At 45.5% G+C, this 15,799-nt stretch overlaps 2 protein-coding genes across 3 annotated transcripts; one reads left to right on the plus strand and one right to left on the minus strand.

Moving 5' to 3' along the window:
- dpysl4 (dihydropyrimidinase like 4) lies at positions 1–11,314 on the plus strand. Of its 2 annotated transcripts, none has more exons than XM_048232797.1 (14): positions 1–418; positions 3,177–3,265; positions 3,669–3,853; positions 5,053–5,217; positions 5,870–5,931; positions 6,251–6,331; positions 6,541–6,609; positions 6,826–6,946; positions 7,415–7,571; positions 7,815–7,956; positions 8,238–8,408; positions 8,701–8,880; positions 9,311–9,482; positions 10,092–11,314. In XM_048232797.1, the coding sequence occupies exons 1-14, from the start codon at positions 68–70 to the stop codon at positions 10,181–10,183; spliced, it is 2,037 nt and encodes a 678-aa protein (XP_048088754.1). In that variant the 5' UTR covers positions 1–67; the 3' UTR covers positions 10,184–11,314. The 2 variants fall into 2 exon arrangements, with proteins under 2 accessions (XP_048088754.1, XP_048088755.1); XM_048232798.1 differs by lacking the exon at positions 1–418 and adding an exon at positions 992–1,295.
- Positions 11,315–12,213: 899 nt separating this feature from the next.
- On the minus strand, positions 12,214–15,645 carry LOC125287238 (zinc-binding protein A33). Its single transcript, XM_048232801.1, has 6 exons — positions 14,944–15,645; positions 14,694–14,789; positions 14,254–14,484; positions 14,139–14,161; positions 13,940–14,058; positions 12,214–13,743 (listed from the first exon to the last, which is right to left on the minus strand). Exons 1-6 carry the CDS (start codon positions 15,400–15,402, stop codon positions 13,208–13,210), a joined length of 1,464 nt encoding a protein of 487 aa, XP_048088758.1. The 5' UTR covers positions 15,403–15,645; the 3' UTR covers positions 12,214–13,207.
- Positions 15,646–15,799: the final 154 nt, after the last annotated feature.

The raw sequence follows: 15,799 nt of genomic DNA on the forward strand, positions 1-15,799 counted from the left end.
GGCTTGGCTGTGGATAAGAAGCTGACATTATATGCTAATTTAGATTCGTTTTTATATTTTCTTCACAATGGCAGAAAGGAGACTTCTTCCAAAGGATGATGATGAGGGTTCTCTATTTTCCAAACTTGGGACGGACAGTCCAAAACCACGAGTGAAATTCGGGGGCATGTTTTGTAATGTCGAGGGAGCATACGAGAATAAAACATTGAACTTTGAATCGTTCAGTCCAAATACTGCGCGAAAGCTTGCGAGAGGTCGGGGGGACTGCTTCTCTGATACCTTCAGTGACACAGGGAGCGTCAGGAGCGACTTCTCCAGCGTCAGTCACACTCAAAATCGACCTCAACCTGCGGCCAGCTCTCAAAGTCAATCTATAGTGTATTCCACCGGATCCAAACGTCTTAACGTACGACGTGAGGTAGACCATACTTTTGTTATATTATATAGAAAAATATGTATACAAATGTGTTAACATTATGTTCTCGTTACACATACAAGTATGGCTAAATTCTACGATATGGCTTGGGAAATGTGGTTCTGTAAGAGCTTTATAATTTGTTTTCCTGTGATAACACTAAAGAAATTAATTAGGCCTACATATTAATTTCTAAGATCATTAGCTTGGAAAACTGTAGGCTAAATGTAAATTAAATGTGATCAACAAAATGTAAGTGATCAACTGGCTACTTTATCTTCTAAAGTTAGTCAGTGCTGCCTTTAGGTACACAAATCAAGAAATCATGAATCACCTTGTTTAGAATAAATTCAGGCGCTTTGTGACACTTTCTGTTGATTTCACGACCCCCATACATGCCCAGTGACAGAACTCCAAAAATGTAATCAGGGTTGTAGCCTAGCCTACTGTTAAATGCATATGAGTTGTTTAGAATCTGCCAAGGGCCCTGGTAGTGTGTTTGGTGTGGCCCTGACGTGGCCGAAAGGGTCCCCTTAAGAGGCCTGTCGCTCCCCTAGTAGCCTGTAGGATGCGTCTGGAATATTAAACAGACAGATGGTTTGCGAGGAACTATATTGTTTAGGGAGACGGCTCCGTAGCGCTACGGTGGCCTCCTTGATTGTAACGCAATAATATCAAACATCTTCTTTCCGATATCCAACGATCCCTTAATCACACTCATATTCCGCATTGCTTATAGCATACACTGCAGTACTCTGGTGAGTGAGCCGCCCTGATTTTACATTTGATTCTCGCGTGTCTTCCTAACTCGGCAATCAAAGCTCCTCCCGAACCGGCCGGCATGTCCTTCCAAGGCAAGAAGAACATCCCTCGTCTAACGGTAAGCAGCCATTGTCGCCGCAAAAAGTGTTGTAGTTAATAAATTCAATGCAACATCGGCGATAAACCGTAACGCACTCGCGGAAATACGTGTTTTTATCCTAATTTTACTGATTTTTGAGACATCCTACATCGCGCAACAGCCTGCTGTGACTCGAGGAATAGACATAACCTATGTTATGGTACAGAAACACAGAATGTATCTCAACGATGATGAGCTTGGTCCAGTACACTAACATTAGACTGACATTTAGTTTGCATAGCATAGACTATTCATTTTTATTCGTGTTTGACAGCAGGCTGTAGCTTTACAAAGCACCCACGGTTGCAATCTTAACAGTGGCCATTGTTTAATCACAAATATTTCATGGGTACTTCATTTTCATGGATAGGCTAACCTACTTCATGTTATGTCATTGTGGTCTCTGTTATGGCGAAATCTTCAGACCGCTCCCTGTTTTCTGGCAGTGCCATCATGGCTTTAACGCCAGTGGTGAATAGCCTGTGACAAAGGAGAAATCTCAAGCGAAGCACGGCTGCAGAGACTAGCCCCCGATAGCCTAGGGTACTATAGGTAACCATTCAACCGTTAAGATATTTCAAGCCAGACGTTTCGTCTGGCATCCCTACCCTACTCAAGCAGTGTAGTGAGGTTTCCCCGTCGTTACTCCGTAGTCATCCGTGCCGACCACTGTAGTGCGCTAATTCAGGGAAGGCAGCGTATTAACACGGACAAGAGGAATCCGATTCCTTTCCACACAATTTAGCACAGTGGCCTGCCTGCTACTGTACCGAGATGACCCACATTTCTGTTCTGAAAAGGGGATTCAAATGTCTTTGTCCTCTTGACATGAGTACAGTCTAAGCAAAACATTTTAAAGGTAGCCTATTTGAAGTAGGCATTATAGCCTACTATAAAAATTCATTGGCTGAGATTATTTTAAACCCCTTGAATGTGTTCTATAATGATGTCCCATCATGCCTCCATCGCCTGTTCGCTCTATCTGAGTTTCTGACGGGGCGTGTTTACAACACCCGTGGTGTCTCAGCTTGCTGTGAATATGTCACTTTAGATTACACTACATGACATGTTATGCTGTATGTAGCGTTTAATCTAAATGCCTGACTGGAACTATAGTCTCAAGATTATTTTGAACATAGTAGAATCCTAGCCTCCATTCGCTAAACCTCGCCACCCACATTTTTGATGGTTTAAGTGTTTTATGTTTGTTAACTTTATTTAGACCGTCGTACACGCAGCATTTCACAAGTGCAGTATCATTTCTTCATGGCTGACCGATTAAACGACCCCCTCGGCAGCCAGCATGGCTCTGTGCCAGAGGATAGAAAGTGGAAACGGGTGGCGCTTAGGGTGGATATGTGGGTGTTGCTGCTGATGCGGGGAAATCATCAGCCACGGCTGAGCTACTACCCGCGAGTCATCTATTGTCATCAAATAGCGAAACAGACAGCATGGGGGACATGACCTATAGTAGACTGTGTGCCGACGTTACCTACTCGAAGTCAAAACTAAAACGAGCGTACAGCAAAAATATAAATTAAACTGGAAAAATATTCACCCTCTAAAGGAGCTGCTATCTATACTGGTTATGAAAAGCCAGCATCAGGCCTATTCTGCTTAGACCTACTGGTGGTAAAGGTTTGTTCTTTGTTGGCTATTGCTTAGCAAACCACTTCTGCTCAGTCCATCAGCATATTCATGAGGATTTGCATACCTTAGTAGTTCCTATTGTGTACGATTTCTCTAGTTGATTCTTATTAAAAACCCTTTAAACAAGATAGTCCTTGTTGGGCTCTCCAAAGTTTTAGATGCACTATAGGTCTTTTTTTACAATTTGTTGTTTGCTCACTTGTCTTTCAGAGTGATCGCCTCATAATCAAAGGAGGCAAAATAGTCAATGATGACCAGTCCTTCTACGCAGACGTTTACATTGAGGATGGGGTCATCAAGTAAGTTAAATCTATTTCTTGTGACCACAGGCTCATGTCTAGTGTGAAAATAAAGCAGGTTGCAGTTTTAACATATCCTAAGGGTATACATCTACTACTGCTTGGCCTTGGCCTCAGCAGCATCCAATAGCAGAGGCATATTTAATTCAAGTTTATTTATATAGTGCATTTGCATACACAAGGCAACTCAATTTTACCTACATTTAAAGTGAGATTTAGAGTGAGACTGAATATGATATTTTGGGGAATGGACCCTTGTAGTCAACAATGCAAGCAATGACTGTTCAGTTCACACACAGATTCTGCAAATGGTTGTTTGTGATAGTCTGAGGGTCAAGCCACTGCTGTCACTGGTATGCATCTTCTAATCCGTCTCCACTGCCCCTGCTTCTCCTCTTCACAGGCAGATTGGGGAGAACCTCATTGTGCCCGGTGGGGTGAAGACTGTGGATGCCTACGGTCACATCGTAATCCCAGGTGGCATCGATGTGAACACCAGTCTGCAGGCCGCTCACCTGGGCATGAACCCCGCCGATGACTTCTACCATGGCACTCGTGCTGCGCTGGCCGGGGGCACCACCATGATCAGTACGTCCACTTTACCAGTCCAGCCCCCGCTGTGCTGACCAGAGGATACGAGGGATGTGGGGGTGATGGGGGTGGGCTTGATGAAAGAGGATGAGAGGCTGAAAGGGAGGAGGATGTGGGTGGAATGGAGGACAGAAAAGAGGATGAGAGGGAAGAGGAGAGCAAGCGAGGGATGTGGATGGCGGCTAGGGGGGATGTCATTTGTCGTCCCCGTGCCAGGCAGAGAGTTGGTGAAGCGGCAGCATGGGGCTTCAGTAGTGGCTGTCTGCTGCAGTCACGTCAGTTGAAACAAGGTCACGCCGCCGTGCTGTCACACACACTCTCTCCTCTCAGACATACGGCCCTGCACACACGCGCGCGCTCACTCGCTCTCTTCCAGCAAGCAGCCCCGGCACTCGCGCTGTCAGCAGGGGGGTCAGACTCCGGCTCAATTTGGGGGGGAAGTGTGGGGGCTTTTGCTGTTTTCTCTGAAAATAACCTTTTCAGCTGCAGTAGCACAGATGCTTTTAATGAGTTGGTTCATGGGTTCACTCACTCCATTTGATCCATGAGGGTGTTTTCAGATTTACACACAACTGAAAGCCAGAGAGCTTCAGGGGAAAAGGGAAACGCAGAAGGACAAACTCATTAGTGGAAGCCTGGCTTCCCAGTACCATTAATACTACTGTAGTTGTAAGAGATTTCAAGGGCAAAGAAATATATCAGGTGGAGGAGAGAGTAGCTCCATAGTGTCTATGCTGACTTTGCTTAACTGAATGATAGATAAATGATTCATCTTGATGTTATAAAACATTATTTGATGCATTGAACGTCTTAATATAGCAACATCCACTGGTTAAGTGGGTCACACTGTAGTGTGTAGAGACACTTTTTCCAAGGAAGTACCACAATCTTTCTGTGTGTTTTTTCAAAGGGTTGGTACAATAGCGCGCTTGTGCTCCATTTATAACCGTATGCCCAGGGAGGAAGTAAAAGCACCAGTTAGAAAATGAGATGTCATGCTAATTTAGCGACTGCTGTCTAAGGGCTAGTTTTGCTTTACCAAACTCCAGGAGCTGTCCTCTCCACAGTGTTTAAAGGCATTTGAGGTGACACCAAAATTCAAAGCTTGCTGTGTTGTGTGTCCCCCTCTTCAACCCTCCACCCCCCACCTCCTCCTCCCCTCCCCTCCCCTCCTCTCCCCTCGTCTCCTCCTGCAGTCGACCATGTTCTGCCAGAGCCAGGCTCCAGCCTGTTGGCGGCGTATGACCAGTGGAGGGACATCGCTGACAGGAGGAGCTGCTGCGACTACTCGCTGCACATGGACATCACCCGCTGGCACGAGGGCCTGGCGGAGGAAGTGGAGGCTCTGGTCAAGGACAAAGGTGCCCCAAAACATCCACCCACACATCCGTCTCTCAGGGCATGCTGTCCTAGGAAGTGTCACAGTGATGAGTTCATGGTAGAAAAGATAGGCAGAGAGAAAGTTATATAATGAAGTCCCCCGCTGAAATGCACGGCATGGAGCCAATGCTGCTGTTATGCTGCTGTTATTAATGTGATGTGGTTATGTTTAGTTGTGCATATGCACCTCTGTGTCTCAGTATTTCTCAACATTACAGCACTAACACGATGACAGTGTGTTGACAAAATGAGATTTTAGATCAGTTTTCCAAAGCAGCGTTGATTTGTTAATGATTATTTAAAGCTGTCTCGCCTGGACAAATGACAAACACTAAACACAACAATGTTTCTTTCCTGAGGAACACTGACTTGAGCTGCCAAAGTAGTTTGTGTGCTTTGTGTGTTTGTAGTCCTGGGTGGTGGAATGGTAATCATCATTTTGGTGTGCTTTGTTTACAACTACTCATCTAGATAGTTCTAGTTCACACACACACACACACACACACACACATACGCTTACAGGAAAATTACATGCCATGTGTGAATCACTTAAGTGGCATTCAAATCTGACCCCAACAAAGTGGCAACACCATATTTTATTCTAACATGCTACACATTGGCTGTCTTATGCAGGAGTCAACTCATTCCTCGTGTTCATGGCATATAAGGACAAGTACCAGAGCTCAGATAGCCAGGTAAGCTGCGCTGACATTGTGCATTATGTCATACCATTACACTGCATTAAGCGACTAACATATTAAAGGATTTAGCTTTAGCTTAATACTAGGATGTGTGTGGCTGAGTTTCAACTGTATGTTTAGCACCTGTGATGCATACAAATTGCTTGTTGTCGATTGTGTAATGTCTTCACCAAAGCTGACTTGTGGCCTGTAATTTGGAGAAGTGCTGCTTAGCTTTGTAAGGACCCTGTAATTGAGGAGGAATGGTTGCCTTGCATCCAGAGATCAACACTGTGAGCTGTAATTAGCAGTATTCTGTTCTCTGTCTCTGCAGATCTATGAAGTGTTTGGGGTTCTGAGAGACATGGGGGCCATTGCCCAAGTGCATGCAGAAAATGGTGACATCGTAGAGGAGGTGAGCTGCTCTATAAACTGTGGTGATGTTTTCAGCATGCAAGATTACAGCTTTTGGTTAATCCTACAATCATGAACCTAAAATCATGCCATTTCAATTTGCTCCCTTTCTCTCTGTGTGTGTGTGTGTGTGTGTGTGTGTGTGTGTGTGTGTGTGTGTGTGTGTGTGTGTGTGTGTGTGTGTGTGTGTTTTTTGTTTTCTATGTTTAGGAGCAAAAGAGGATTCTAGAGCTGGGTATTACTGGTCCTGAAGGACATGTGCTGAGTCATCCTGAGGAGGTAGACACCATTTTCTTTTAGTAGCTTTCATCTTCACACAAACCTTTTTCTCTATGCACTGCCTTAACTCATTTTTCTTTTCTCAGATTTATTCTGTACTGTGTAGTTATTGTCTAACAAATATGTATTATTTGACACATGCATGCTTTGACCATTTGAAGTCATACAACACAAAGACATCTTATGAGTCATCTAACAAGAGTCTATATCCACCAGGTGGAGACAGAGGCTGTGTATCGTGCCATCACTATTGCGAAACAGGCCAACTGCCCTCTTTATATCACCAAAGTAATGAGCAGGCAAGCTGCCGATGTCATCGCCAAGGCCAGGAAGAAGGGTAAGGCCCACTTACTGTATGCTACACTGTACTTTTCCACTCACACCATGACATCATGAAGGACCAGAAAGGAGTCTTTCTTTTAGAGCTCTAAACACCAAGTCATTTTGACAGCTGTAAGGAGCTTTTAAAAAGGCACATTTTGCTTGTTAGCGTCATGTTGTGTTGATTCCAAAGCCTTACTTCCATCCATGTAGTACTTCTCACATTTATGTTATTATTTCATTAGCACATATTCATATTGCCCAGGGGAGTCATTAGTGGTCACATACATGTACCATATAATGAAGCTTAATGTAATTCCCTTTACTGGGTTCACAAAGTGCATTATACGTGTACGTATATGACTTATGTTGTATAACATTTTCAGAGATGACAGTTTTATAGCTCTCCCCACCCAGTTGACGTCTCCTTACTCTCTCCACCCATTTGACATTTTCTTTCCTTCTCCATCCACTTGGACCTCAGGCATGGTTGTGTATGGAGAGCCAATCACTGCCAGCCTGGGCATGGATGGTTCCCATTACTGGAGTAAGAACTGGGCCAAAGCGGCTGCCTTCGTCATGTCCCCACCCCTCAGCCAAGACCCCAGCACCCCCGACTACCTCAACTCCCTGCTGGCCTGGTGAGAGACTGGAGAGAGCCTTTTGCTAAACCACTCTTCATACATCAATCAGCCTCTTGCTCTTGCTCCTCGAGCTCTTGTACAGTTGCACTTACGCAGATGAGTCATGGAATGAGAGACGAGATGCCGAACTGATGTCCAGGGGTGTTGTTGATTCAGCATAGCAAACTGTTGAGAAAAACAGATAGATGAACAGATAGCCTCTGGTTTCCCTAACTCAGCCTTGATGTTTGTGTCCGGTAGTGGAGACCTTCAAGTGACTGGCAGTGCCCACAGCACCTTCTCCACAGCGCAGAAGGCTGTCGGAAAGGACAACTTCACCCTCATCCCAGAGGGGACAAATGGCATCGAGGAGCGCATGTCAATCATTTGGGACAAGGCAGTAGTAAGCACACATTATAGAGAGTCTCAGATGTGTGACGTGCTTGATGGTTTCTAACTGCTTATTGTTTTCATCTGACTTCTAGAGATGTATCATAATTTACATAACTGACCTCTTCAGTATCAAATTCTTCAAGTATTCAGTGTATTGTGCAGTATTCAGTGTAAATGCTGTTTAGTGATAGCTGCTAAGCTATTGGTCTGAAATCCTCTTTAAAACATAATATGATCTCTTGGTGCTCAGCCTGTTACTAGACCTTCAGAGGGTGCTTATGTTCTTTAAAGGCCACCGGTAAAATGGACGAGAATGAGTTTGTGGCTGTGACCAGCACCAATGCTGCAAAGCTCTTCAACATCTACCCTCGCAAAGGCCGAATAGCTGTGGGCTCCGATGCTGACCTGGTCATCTGGAACACCAAGGAGACCAAGACATTTTCTGCAACCACACATAACCTGGTGAGTTGAAATTGCACAGCTATTGACGCACACAGACACACACACACACACACACACACACACACACACACACACACACGCACACACACACATACACACATGCACACACACACACACACACATACTGTACACACATACACACATGCATATGCCCGCTATTCTCTCTTTGGGAACCTTTGGACTGCTCACCTTCATCCTTAACTAGAGCTCCGGTTTGCAAAGGCCTTTGGGTAAAGTCTACATTTGTGTGTGTATGTGTGTGTGTGTGTGTGTGTGTGTATGACTGCTGCAGACGGTCGAGCTGAACATCTTTGAGGGCATGGAGTGTCGCGGCTACCCCGTTGTGGTCATCAGCCAGGGCAGGATTGTCCTGGAGGGCGGCCAGCTCAATGTGATAGAGGGCTCCGGCCGCTTCGTCCCCAGGAAGGCCTTCCCAGACTTCGTCTACAAGCGGATCAAGGCCCGCAGCAGGGTAAGATAGCCAGACGGTCTGAGTCACTCTTCCGACACAGTAAACACTAGCAGACACGGCTGCCAGGCATGACACTGACTCTATTGCTCAACCACAGCTCAAAGTAGGGGAGAAAACTGAATGTTTTCACATGGCTATTTTTAGCTCAGGAAGTCTGAGAACTGAGTGTTGCTCATGACTTGGACAATGTTGGACTGTTGAACAAAACAGTATTAAAGATTTACTTGGGACATCAACTCAATAACACTTTTATTCAGGAAAGATAACCAACGAAAGGATACAACTAAAACTGAGCATTTTATTGTATCTTGTTTGATAATACTTGTTGTTTTTATTTAAGCATTTGTTGAGAAAGTCTTAATGTACGGAGCTAACATGGGAGAGAGAAACAAGAGAGTGGGATGAGTGTGAGAACTGAAGTGTCTTTCAGATGGCCGACGCACGTGGAGTTCCACGAGGAAATTATGACGGACCGGTCCATGATGTCATCAGTGTCACAAAGTCTGTACCGTCCACTCCCACCACCAGAGGGCCTCAGTGTCCAGGGAAGACAGTGATGGCAGCAGGCAGAAACCTCCACCAATCAGGATTCACCTTATCTGGTGAGTGACCTCTTTTGCCCTCTCTCTCTGCGCAGATCTTTGACTTTCTCTGGAGATTATAAGTGAGAGAAATAAAGGGCTAAACTCCTGTAATTAGATGCCTGGAAATGTTTTCTCTATTTGGACTTCATATCATTTGTTGTGTAGCCTTTGCCCACTTGTCCTCTCTTCCCTCTACCACTGCCTCCCCACCCCCTTTACCACATAATTGGACACGCTTGCCATGTCAGGCATTCCGTTTATATTACAGACTGTACTGTACGGCCTTCAGTTACAATGGCTGAGCATCAAAGCAAACTCACTAGATCTCTGAGATGCCTCTTAGTTTCAGTCACAGTCATGTATTTATCACAAAAGACATTTTAGTCGTATGGCAATGGCAAAAGCTAAGTTCTTTTAGCTAGCTAGTCTACAGCCTGTTAAGAAGTGGATCGATACCGCAGCATCCAAACTATGCACTCAACAGTCTGCACTGTCTGGGTTTTTTGTCTCCATTTATGTTGAAATGTTGAGTGTTCCTCGAGTTTTCCTGTACTTGGAGAAATTACTTTATCATTGATTAAGTCCCTTGTCTCTTGTCTCTCTCTCTCTCTCTCTCTCTGTCAAAAGGAAATCAGATGGATGATCACATTCCAAGGCGCACAGCACAGAGGATCGTAGCGCCACCTGGTGGCCGATCCAACATCACTTCCCTGTCGTGAGTCCTACGACCACAGTGACCACATGCAAAGTGTAGCAACTCCATCAACCTCAATATCCCAGAAGCAACACTTTCATGCAATTTTACAATAATTCATAACCATATCAACCATAGTGGTATCTCATGTAAGACAGTGCACACCAACTGGCAGAGTTAACTGTAGCTTACCCATGCGAATCCCCATTCATGTAGCCCATAGTTAGTCTGTGAATAGCCTCTGCTTTCTCCCACCACTGAGTCCCAGTTCTTTGGTTCCTCAGTGTAAACAATAATAGAATAGCATGCACCTTATTCTGGTGACCAGTCAGCTGTAGCATAGATCTTTGGTTTCATTCTCTCCATCAGTAGTCAGATATCATAGTCTGCCATTTTCCTCTGGACTCATTCTAGTGCAGTGTGAGTGCGTCTGTCCCCCTAGTCATTCTCCACCAGGCCGGTCCATAAACGAGTGTCTGCATCGTGGACACATTTGGAAAAGGAAACCATACAAGCTGCCAGAATTAATCTCAATAACAGTTATAGTCAGATTTGTCTACGTATTTAACAAAATGGTAGAAATTTAGCAAAGGTCGGAAAAAATGGATGTAGATCAATGGCTGTAGTCTTGTAGTTTTGCTTCGATGATTTCAGTCGTTTGAAATGTTGCAAACATAGGGATGCCTGTAAGATTCTGTTGTGATTGGATAAACATCATCATTTCTCATGCGTAAGATGACCACCTCACCTTTTTTAAAAGATAATCATATGGTGCTCTAAGAAAATTTCTAGTAATACGGGACTGAAAAACAAAACAAAACAAAACAACAAAGAATCACTTTTTAATCCTGACTCTAATTTGTAGTTATTTCATGCAGTGTTTTGTCTTTGTAAACCTCCTGTTTGTATTTTTACAAGGCCTGATTTAAAACAACGGACATTTTGTAACCCAAGTACTTGAACAATGTTACCTTGACCTGTTCTGCCTCAACTATGCCATTTGAAAGGTTGTATGTGATTGTCAACAACTTTGATTTTAATGAGAACCTCTCAAAAGATCCTTTTTTGTACCTTTTTTGTGTCGCCAGTGTGTAAATATATCGTATGTTCTTTATTGTGCATGGTAGGCATGTCTTCAATAAAATATGTCGAGAAACTGCTGTCTGTCATGTGATATCAGCTGATGCCAAATCATGTAGGCCTCCATATCACCGCAATGAGCTCACATGAGGGAGTCGGGAGACACAAGGAAGAAAGTTCCTTTTGTAATATACAGTATGGCCTGTAGAAAGACAGAAGTATACTTCAGGGACTCTTCTGTCACAATGTTTCTCTTAGGTCAGAGTTGGACTACGGCTTGTGGTCCATGTTTGTAGTAGAATCACCATGTTGACCTGTGGTCAGTGTGCAGTCCTTGTTGTGCGCCGCTCCCTTCAGTGTGACAGGGTCAGAATGGTTCTCAGCAGCCTTGACTCCCAGCCTTGACCAGCATCTGAGGCTTGACAGCAGCTGGTTGGCAAACCACTGACCTTCATTAAAATTGACTTGGGACATCAACTCATACTTCCAATAAGAATGTCTAGCCCTCATGTCATTGTGAAGTCAGAATAAGGAGTTAGAATCCAAGAGATGACATGCAGCTAGACAAAAAGCAGGCATGTTTGGGAGAAGAGACATTACATTCATATGCCTTTATCTTTACACTGGCAAAGAGAAAGGATAAGTGCCTACTCCGTTGTACTAAAGACAGCGAATGACGACGTGACACAGGATAGTGCAAGTTTCCTGCAGGGAGTCTTGGTTCTCATGGCCAAGGGGAATGGCAGAAGTTGAAAGGTTAAAAACATGTTTGGGTGCCAGAGCTCCACAGCCCTGCGGGCCAGAGAGTCAGTTCAACACAACATTCCAGGGCAGACCATGTGACCCAGCGCGGCGTCCCACGGATGACTGGTGGCAACAGGTGGCGTGTCATCGCAGGATTACAGCCGGCCCAGGCACCAGGTTTCATTTCTCCTCTTCTCTTAGCATGGAAAAACACTAAAAGACTTTCCAACATTTTGTCTAAAAAGTCTTTATTTCTATTACATCCAAAAATGTTAAACATCTATACAACACTCTCAAGGCTATATACCCATGAAAGAGACTTAAGAAATGGACAGCAGCATGTTTTGTTTATGCAAAAGTGCAAAATGCAACAACATATGTAATTCTAGTCTCATGCAAAGCCATGAATGTTAAATTATTTCCACTGCAGAAAAGTAATGGGCCTAGACAGTTCCAGACTGTGTTTATACTACATTTTCCTCTGTACATCTCATATGTACATAGTATACCATGCATGTGGCATGCTCAATGATTATATATGATATACAATATCATCAGCAATGCTATTATACATCAACACAACACACATCCCCGCCTTTCAAAAAGGATGGTGGCATCTCTTACCTCAGGTTATGAAGGGGAATAATATCAAACCAAACACGAAACCACTGGTGATATTCAGATCTGCTTTTGTGGTGAACTCTCACTAAGCCCAATATCATGTGGGTGAGGACACTATTCAGCTATCTGGAATATGGCACATACCAAACTGCTACATTCCAGTTGTCTTAGCTCTATTTTCTCAGAACATTCTTTGAGGCAGTGTGATGATAGAACAACTACATCTTTCTAATGTCCCTCTGTACAAATGTAATTTCTCTTAAGGGACACCACCCCCTTTTGAATGTCTGAAGTTCTACTCATCCTCTCATTTTAAAGGAAAAGCCACAATTAAATGTCTACTAAAGGACATGTCTAAAGTTCACACTAATGGTTAGTTTGACTTACTGTACAACATAGTACAGAAGCACTAGTGCATCTTAGTACAGAGACTTCAGAAAGACTGCCACTTAGAACAGTCTACGGAGGTACTAGTGCAGCTTAGTACAGACTGCAAAAACACTAGTGCAGCTTAGAACAGTCTACTGAGGTACTAGTGCAGCTTAGTACAGACTGCAAAAACACTAGTGCAGCTTAGAACAGACTACAAAAGCACTAGTGCAGCTTAGTCAGTGATGACTGTGACTTTTCCAGTGGAGAGGCGCAGTGGGTGGCGCTTGCAGGTGTTGGAGAAGTATGGGAACACCATCTCAGTGAACTTGTGCTTGAACCTGTACAGAAGCGCGTTGTCACTGGGGTCAGAGAAGGTGACCCGCCCCCTCTCGTAGTCCACCTGCACACGCACCCGCTGCGGCTTCTTCTTGGGCGCCAGGGGTGTGTTGGACGCGGTGCGGGCGCGGTACTCACCGCCCAACAAGCAGATGGTCCACATGCCGCGCTCGGGGCTGGGCGGGAACCACTCCTTGCGCTGGACGGTGTCCAAGACGACACCGAGGGCCCACTCAGAGCAGTCGCCCACCTCCACATCCCACCAGTGGCAGCCGGAGATGATGCCCTCAGAGCCCAGCACGCACTCGTAGAAGCTGAAGCGCTCCGGGTTGTCGGGCAGCTGCTGATCCTCCTCTGTGTAGCGGACAGTGAGGAGGTCGTCGGATACTGACAGACAAATGTCTGCTGTGTTGGGGTCAAGGGTCACAGGATCTTCAAGGGGAGAAGGAGAAAGCATGAGTAAACATCCAGGCTAGCATACATATTCAGCCATATTACTTAGATGGACTTGGCCAATTTCTAGGAGATTTACACGTACAGAAGTAAACTGGCTATGCATCATGAATTACATTCTGTACCCAAATTATGTTGAGAAAAGGAACAAAATATTCATGATATATCAACTCACTGTACTGAGCGATACTTTGCATCTTATCCCAGACTCTGTACTTAAGGCACCCCACGTGACTGGCAACATCAATCAGCGATTCTGATAGTTCTGGTGGATCAGGCACGGTGCACTGAGTTCTAAGAGAATAGAACCTCAAATGAGTGGAACCCAGAAGTAAAAATCACCCCATATTCATATGTAGAGGGAACTCACTAACCTTTCAGTTATCTTCTTATAGTTCTGAAACACAGCAAAAAAGAAGTTTGTTTGTTGTTTGTTTCAGATGGGAGTGAGTATGCAACGGTTTAGGTACCTGAACACGTCAGCCTTACCTTTAGAAACAGTATGTCGTCAGTTTCCATGGCCTCCTCTGCTGTGCTGATGGCGTCCATCAGAGAGGCGATCTCTCCGGACAGTCTGTCCAGTCGGTGTTTCATCTTGCGGGTCTTCTGTTCCTCCTCGTCTTTGAGTGCGGCTATCGCAGCGGCCTCTTCATCACGCAGGAAGTGGTGGAGCTTCTCAAACTCCACCCTCATCAGCCTCTCTGTGTGCTCGGACTGTTTCTGCCAGAAAGTAGACATTGTCCTCGGTGACTTGTATGTCACATGGTTTTATGTGGCTGGGCTGCAATGTTCAAAGTAATCTGGCACTAAATTGCCGGAATCTTGTTTGCTTTATTTTGCAGAAGACGTAATTATTTGCACAGAATTGCAGAGGCCTTACTAATTAGTTAGGGTTTCAGTGTAAGCACACAGAATGTAATTAGCCCTACTTTGATGTGGTCTGTTGTGTCGTCACAGGTCTGCTTGGCAGTGTTCAGAGTCTGCAGCTTCTCTTGCAAGGGCCTCAGTGTAGATCTCAGTTCTCTCTGGGGATAAAGAGTCAGGCACAGATAGAAGGCCAAAGACACTCTTACAATATTTGCTGCCTAACATGTCCAGCACAAAGATTACTCATTATTTTGTTGTCAATGTTTTCTCTCTCACACACACACACACACACACATGCATACACACACACACCTTACAGTCTTCCACGGCCTCCTCTGTGGAGCAGGTGAGATGATCCTCGTGCTCCTCTCTCACACACTCCTCACACACCAGCTCCTCGTCCTCGGTGCAGTAGAGCCCTGTCCTCTGGCCGTGCTCCGCGCACACCTCCCAGGGCTTGTCCCCCGCCGCGTCCTCCTCTCCCCCAGGCCCCCCCCCCAGGGGCCGCGGCCGCCTCAGCTGGCCCTGGAACAGCGTGTCCTGCAGGAGCTTGAGCACGCTGCTGAGCAGCTCCTTGCCAAAGCACTCGGTGCAGCCCAACTGCTCCTGCCCCAGCTCGCCCTGGCACAGCGACAGGCAGGCCTGGCACAGGCTGTGCCCGCAGGGGAGCAGCAGCGGCTCGGGACCCTGGCAGACCGGGCAGATGGGCGCGGGTTCTGCTTCGGCTTCTGCTGAGGGCTGAGGGGGCCCCTCTGGCGGTGGCGATGCCATGTGTGCGGGGGGCTTCTGGTCAATTTCCCCAACTTAGCTCGCTGCTGGGTGTCCGCTGCCCTTAACTGATCGTTTGGTCTGTCTGTTTCGGTATGTCTTCCTGTTCAATGTGTTGTGTGTGTGTGTGTGTGCACCCTGCAGAAGCTTACACAATCACCAGCACCTCAGGACCACCCCGCCCCTGCTGCATGGGTGATGGGCTATTTATATGCGTTATTTTTAGCCTTCTGACAGACTGTTTGTGTTTAAGTGTGCATGGCTTAGGTGGGGGTGGTAACTGAGCAGATGCATGCTTACCACAGGGTTTGTTTTTGGGCAGATATTGCTGGGTCATGTTGAAGATTGTGGGCAACAGATACGTAGATGCTGAGTCACAAAGCACAAGAAATGTGTAGCA

This window comes from Alosa alosa, chromosome 22 (assembly GCF_017589495.1).
Source record: "Alosa alosa isolate M-15738 ecotype Scorff River chromosome 22, AALO_Geno_1.1, whole genome shotgun sequence".
In the NCBI taxonomy this organism is placed as follows: Eukaryota; Metazoa; Chordata; class Actinopteri; order Clupeiformes; family Clupeidae; genus Alosa; species Alosa alosa.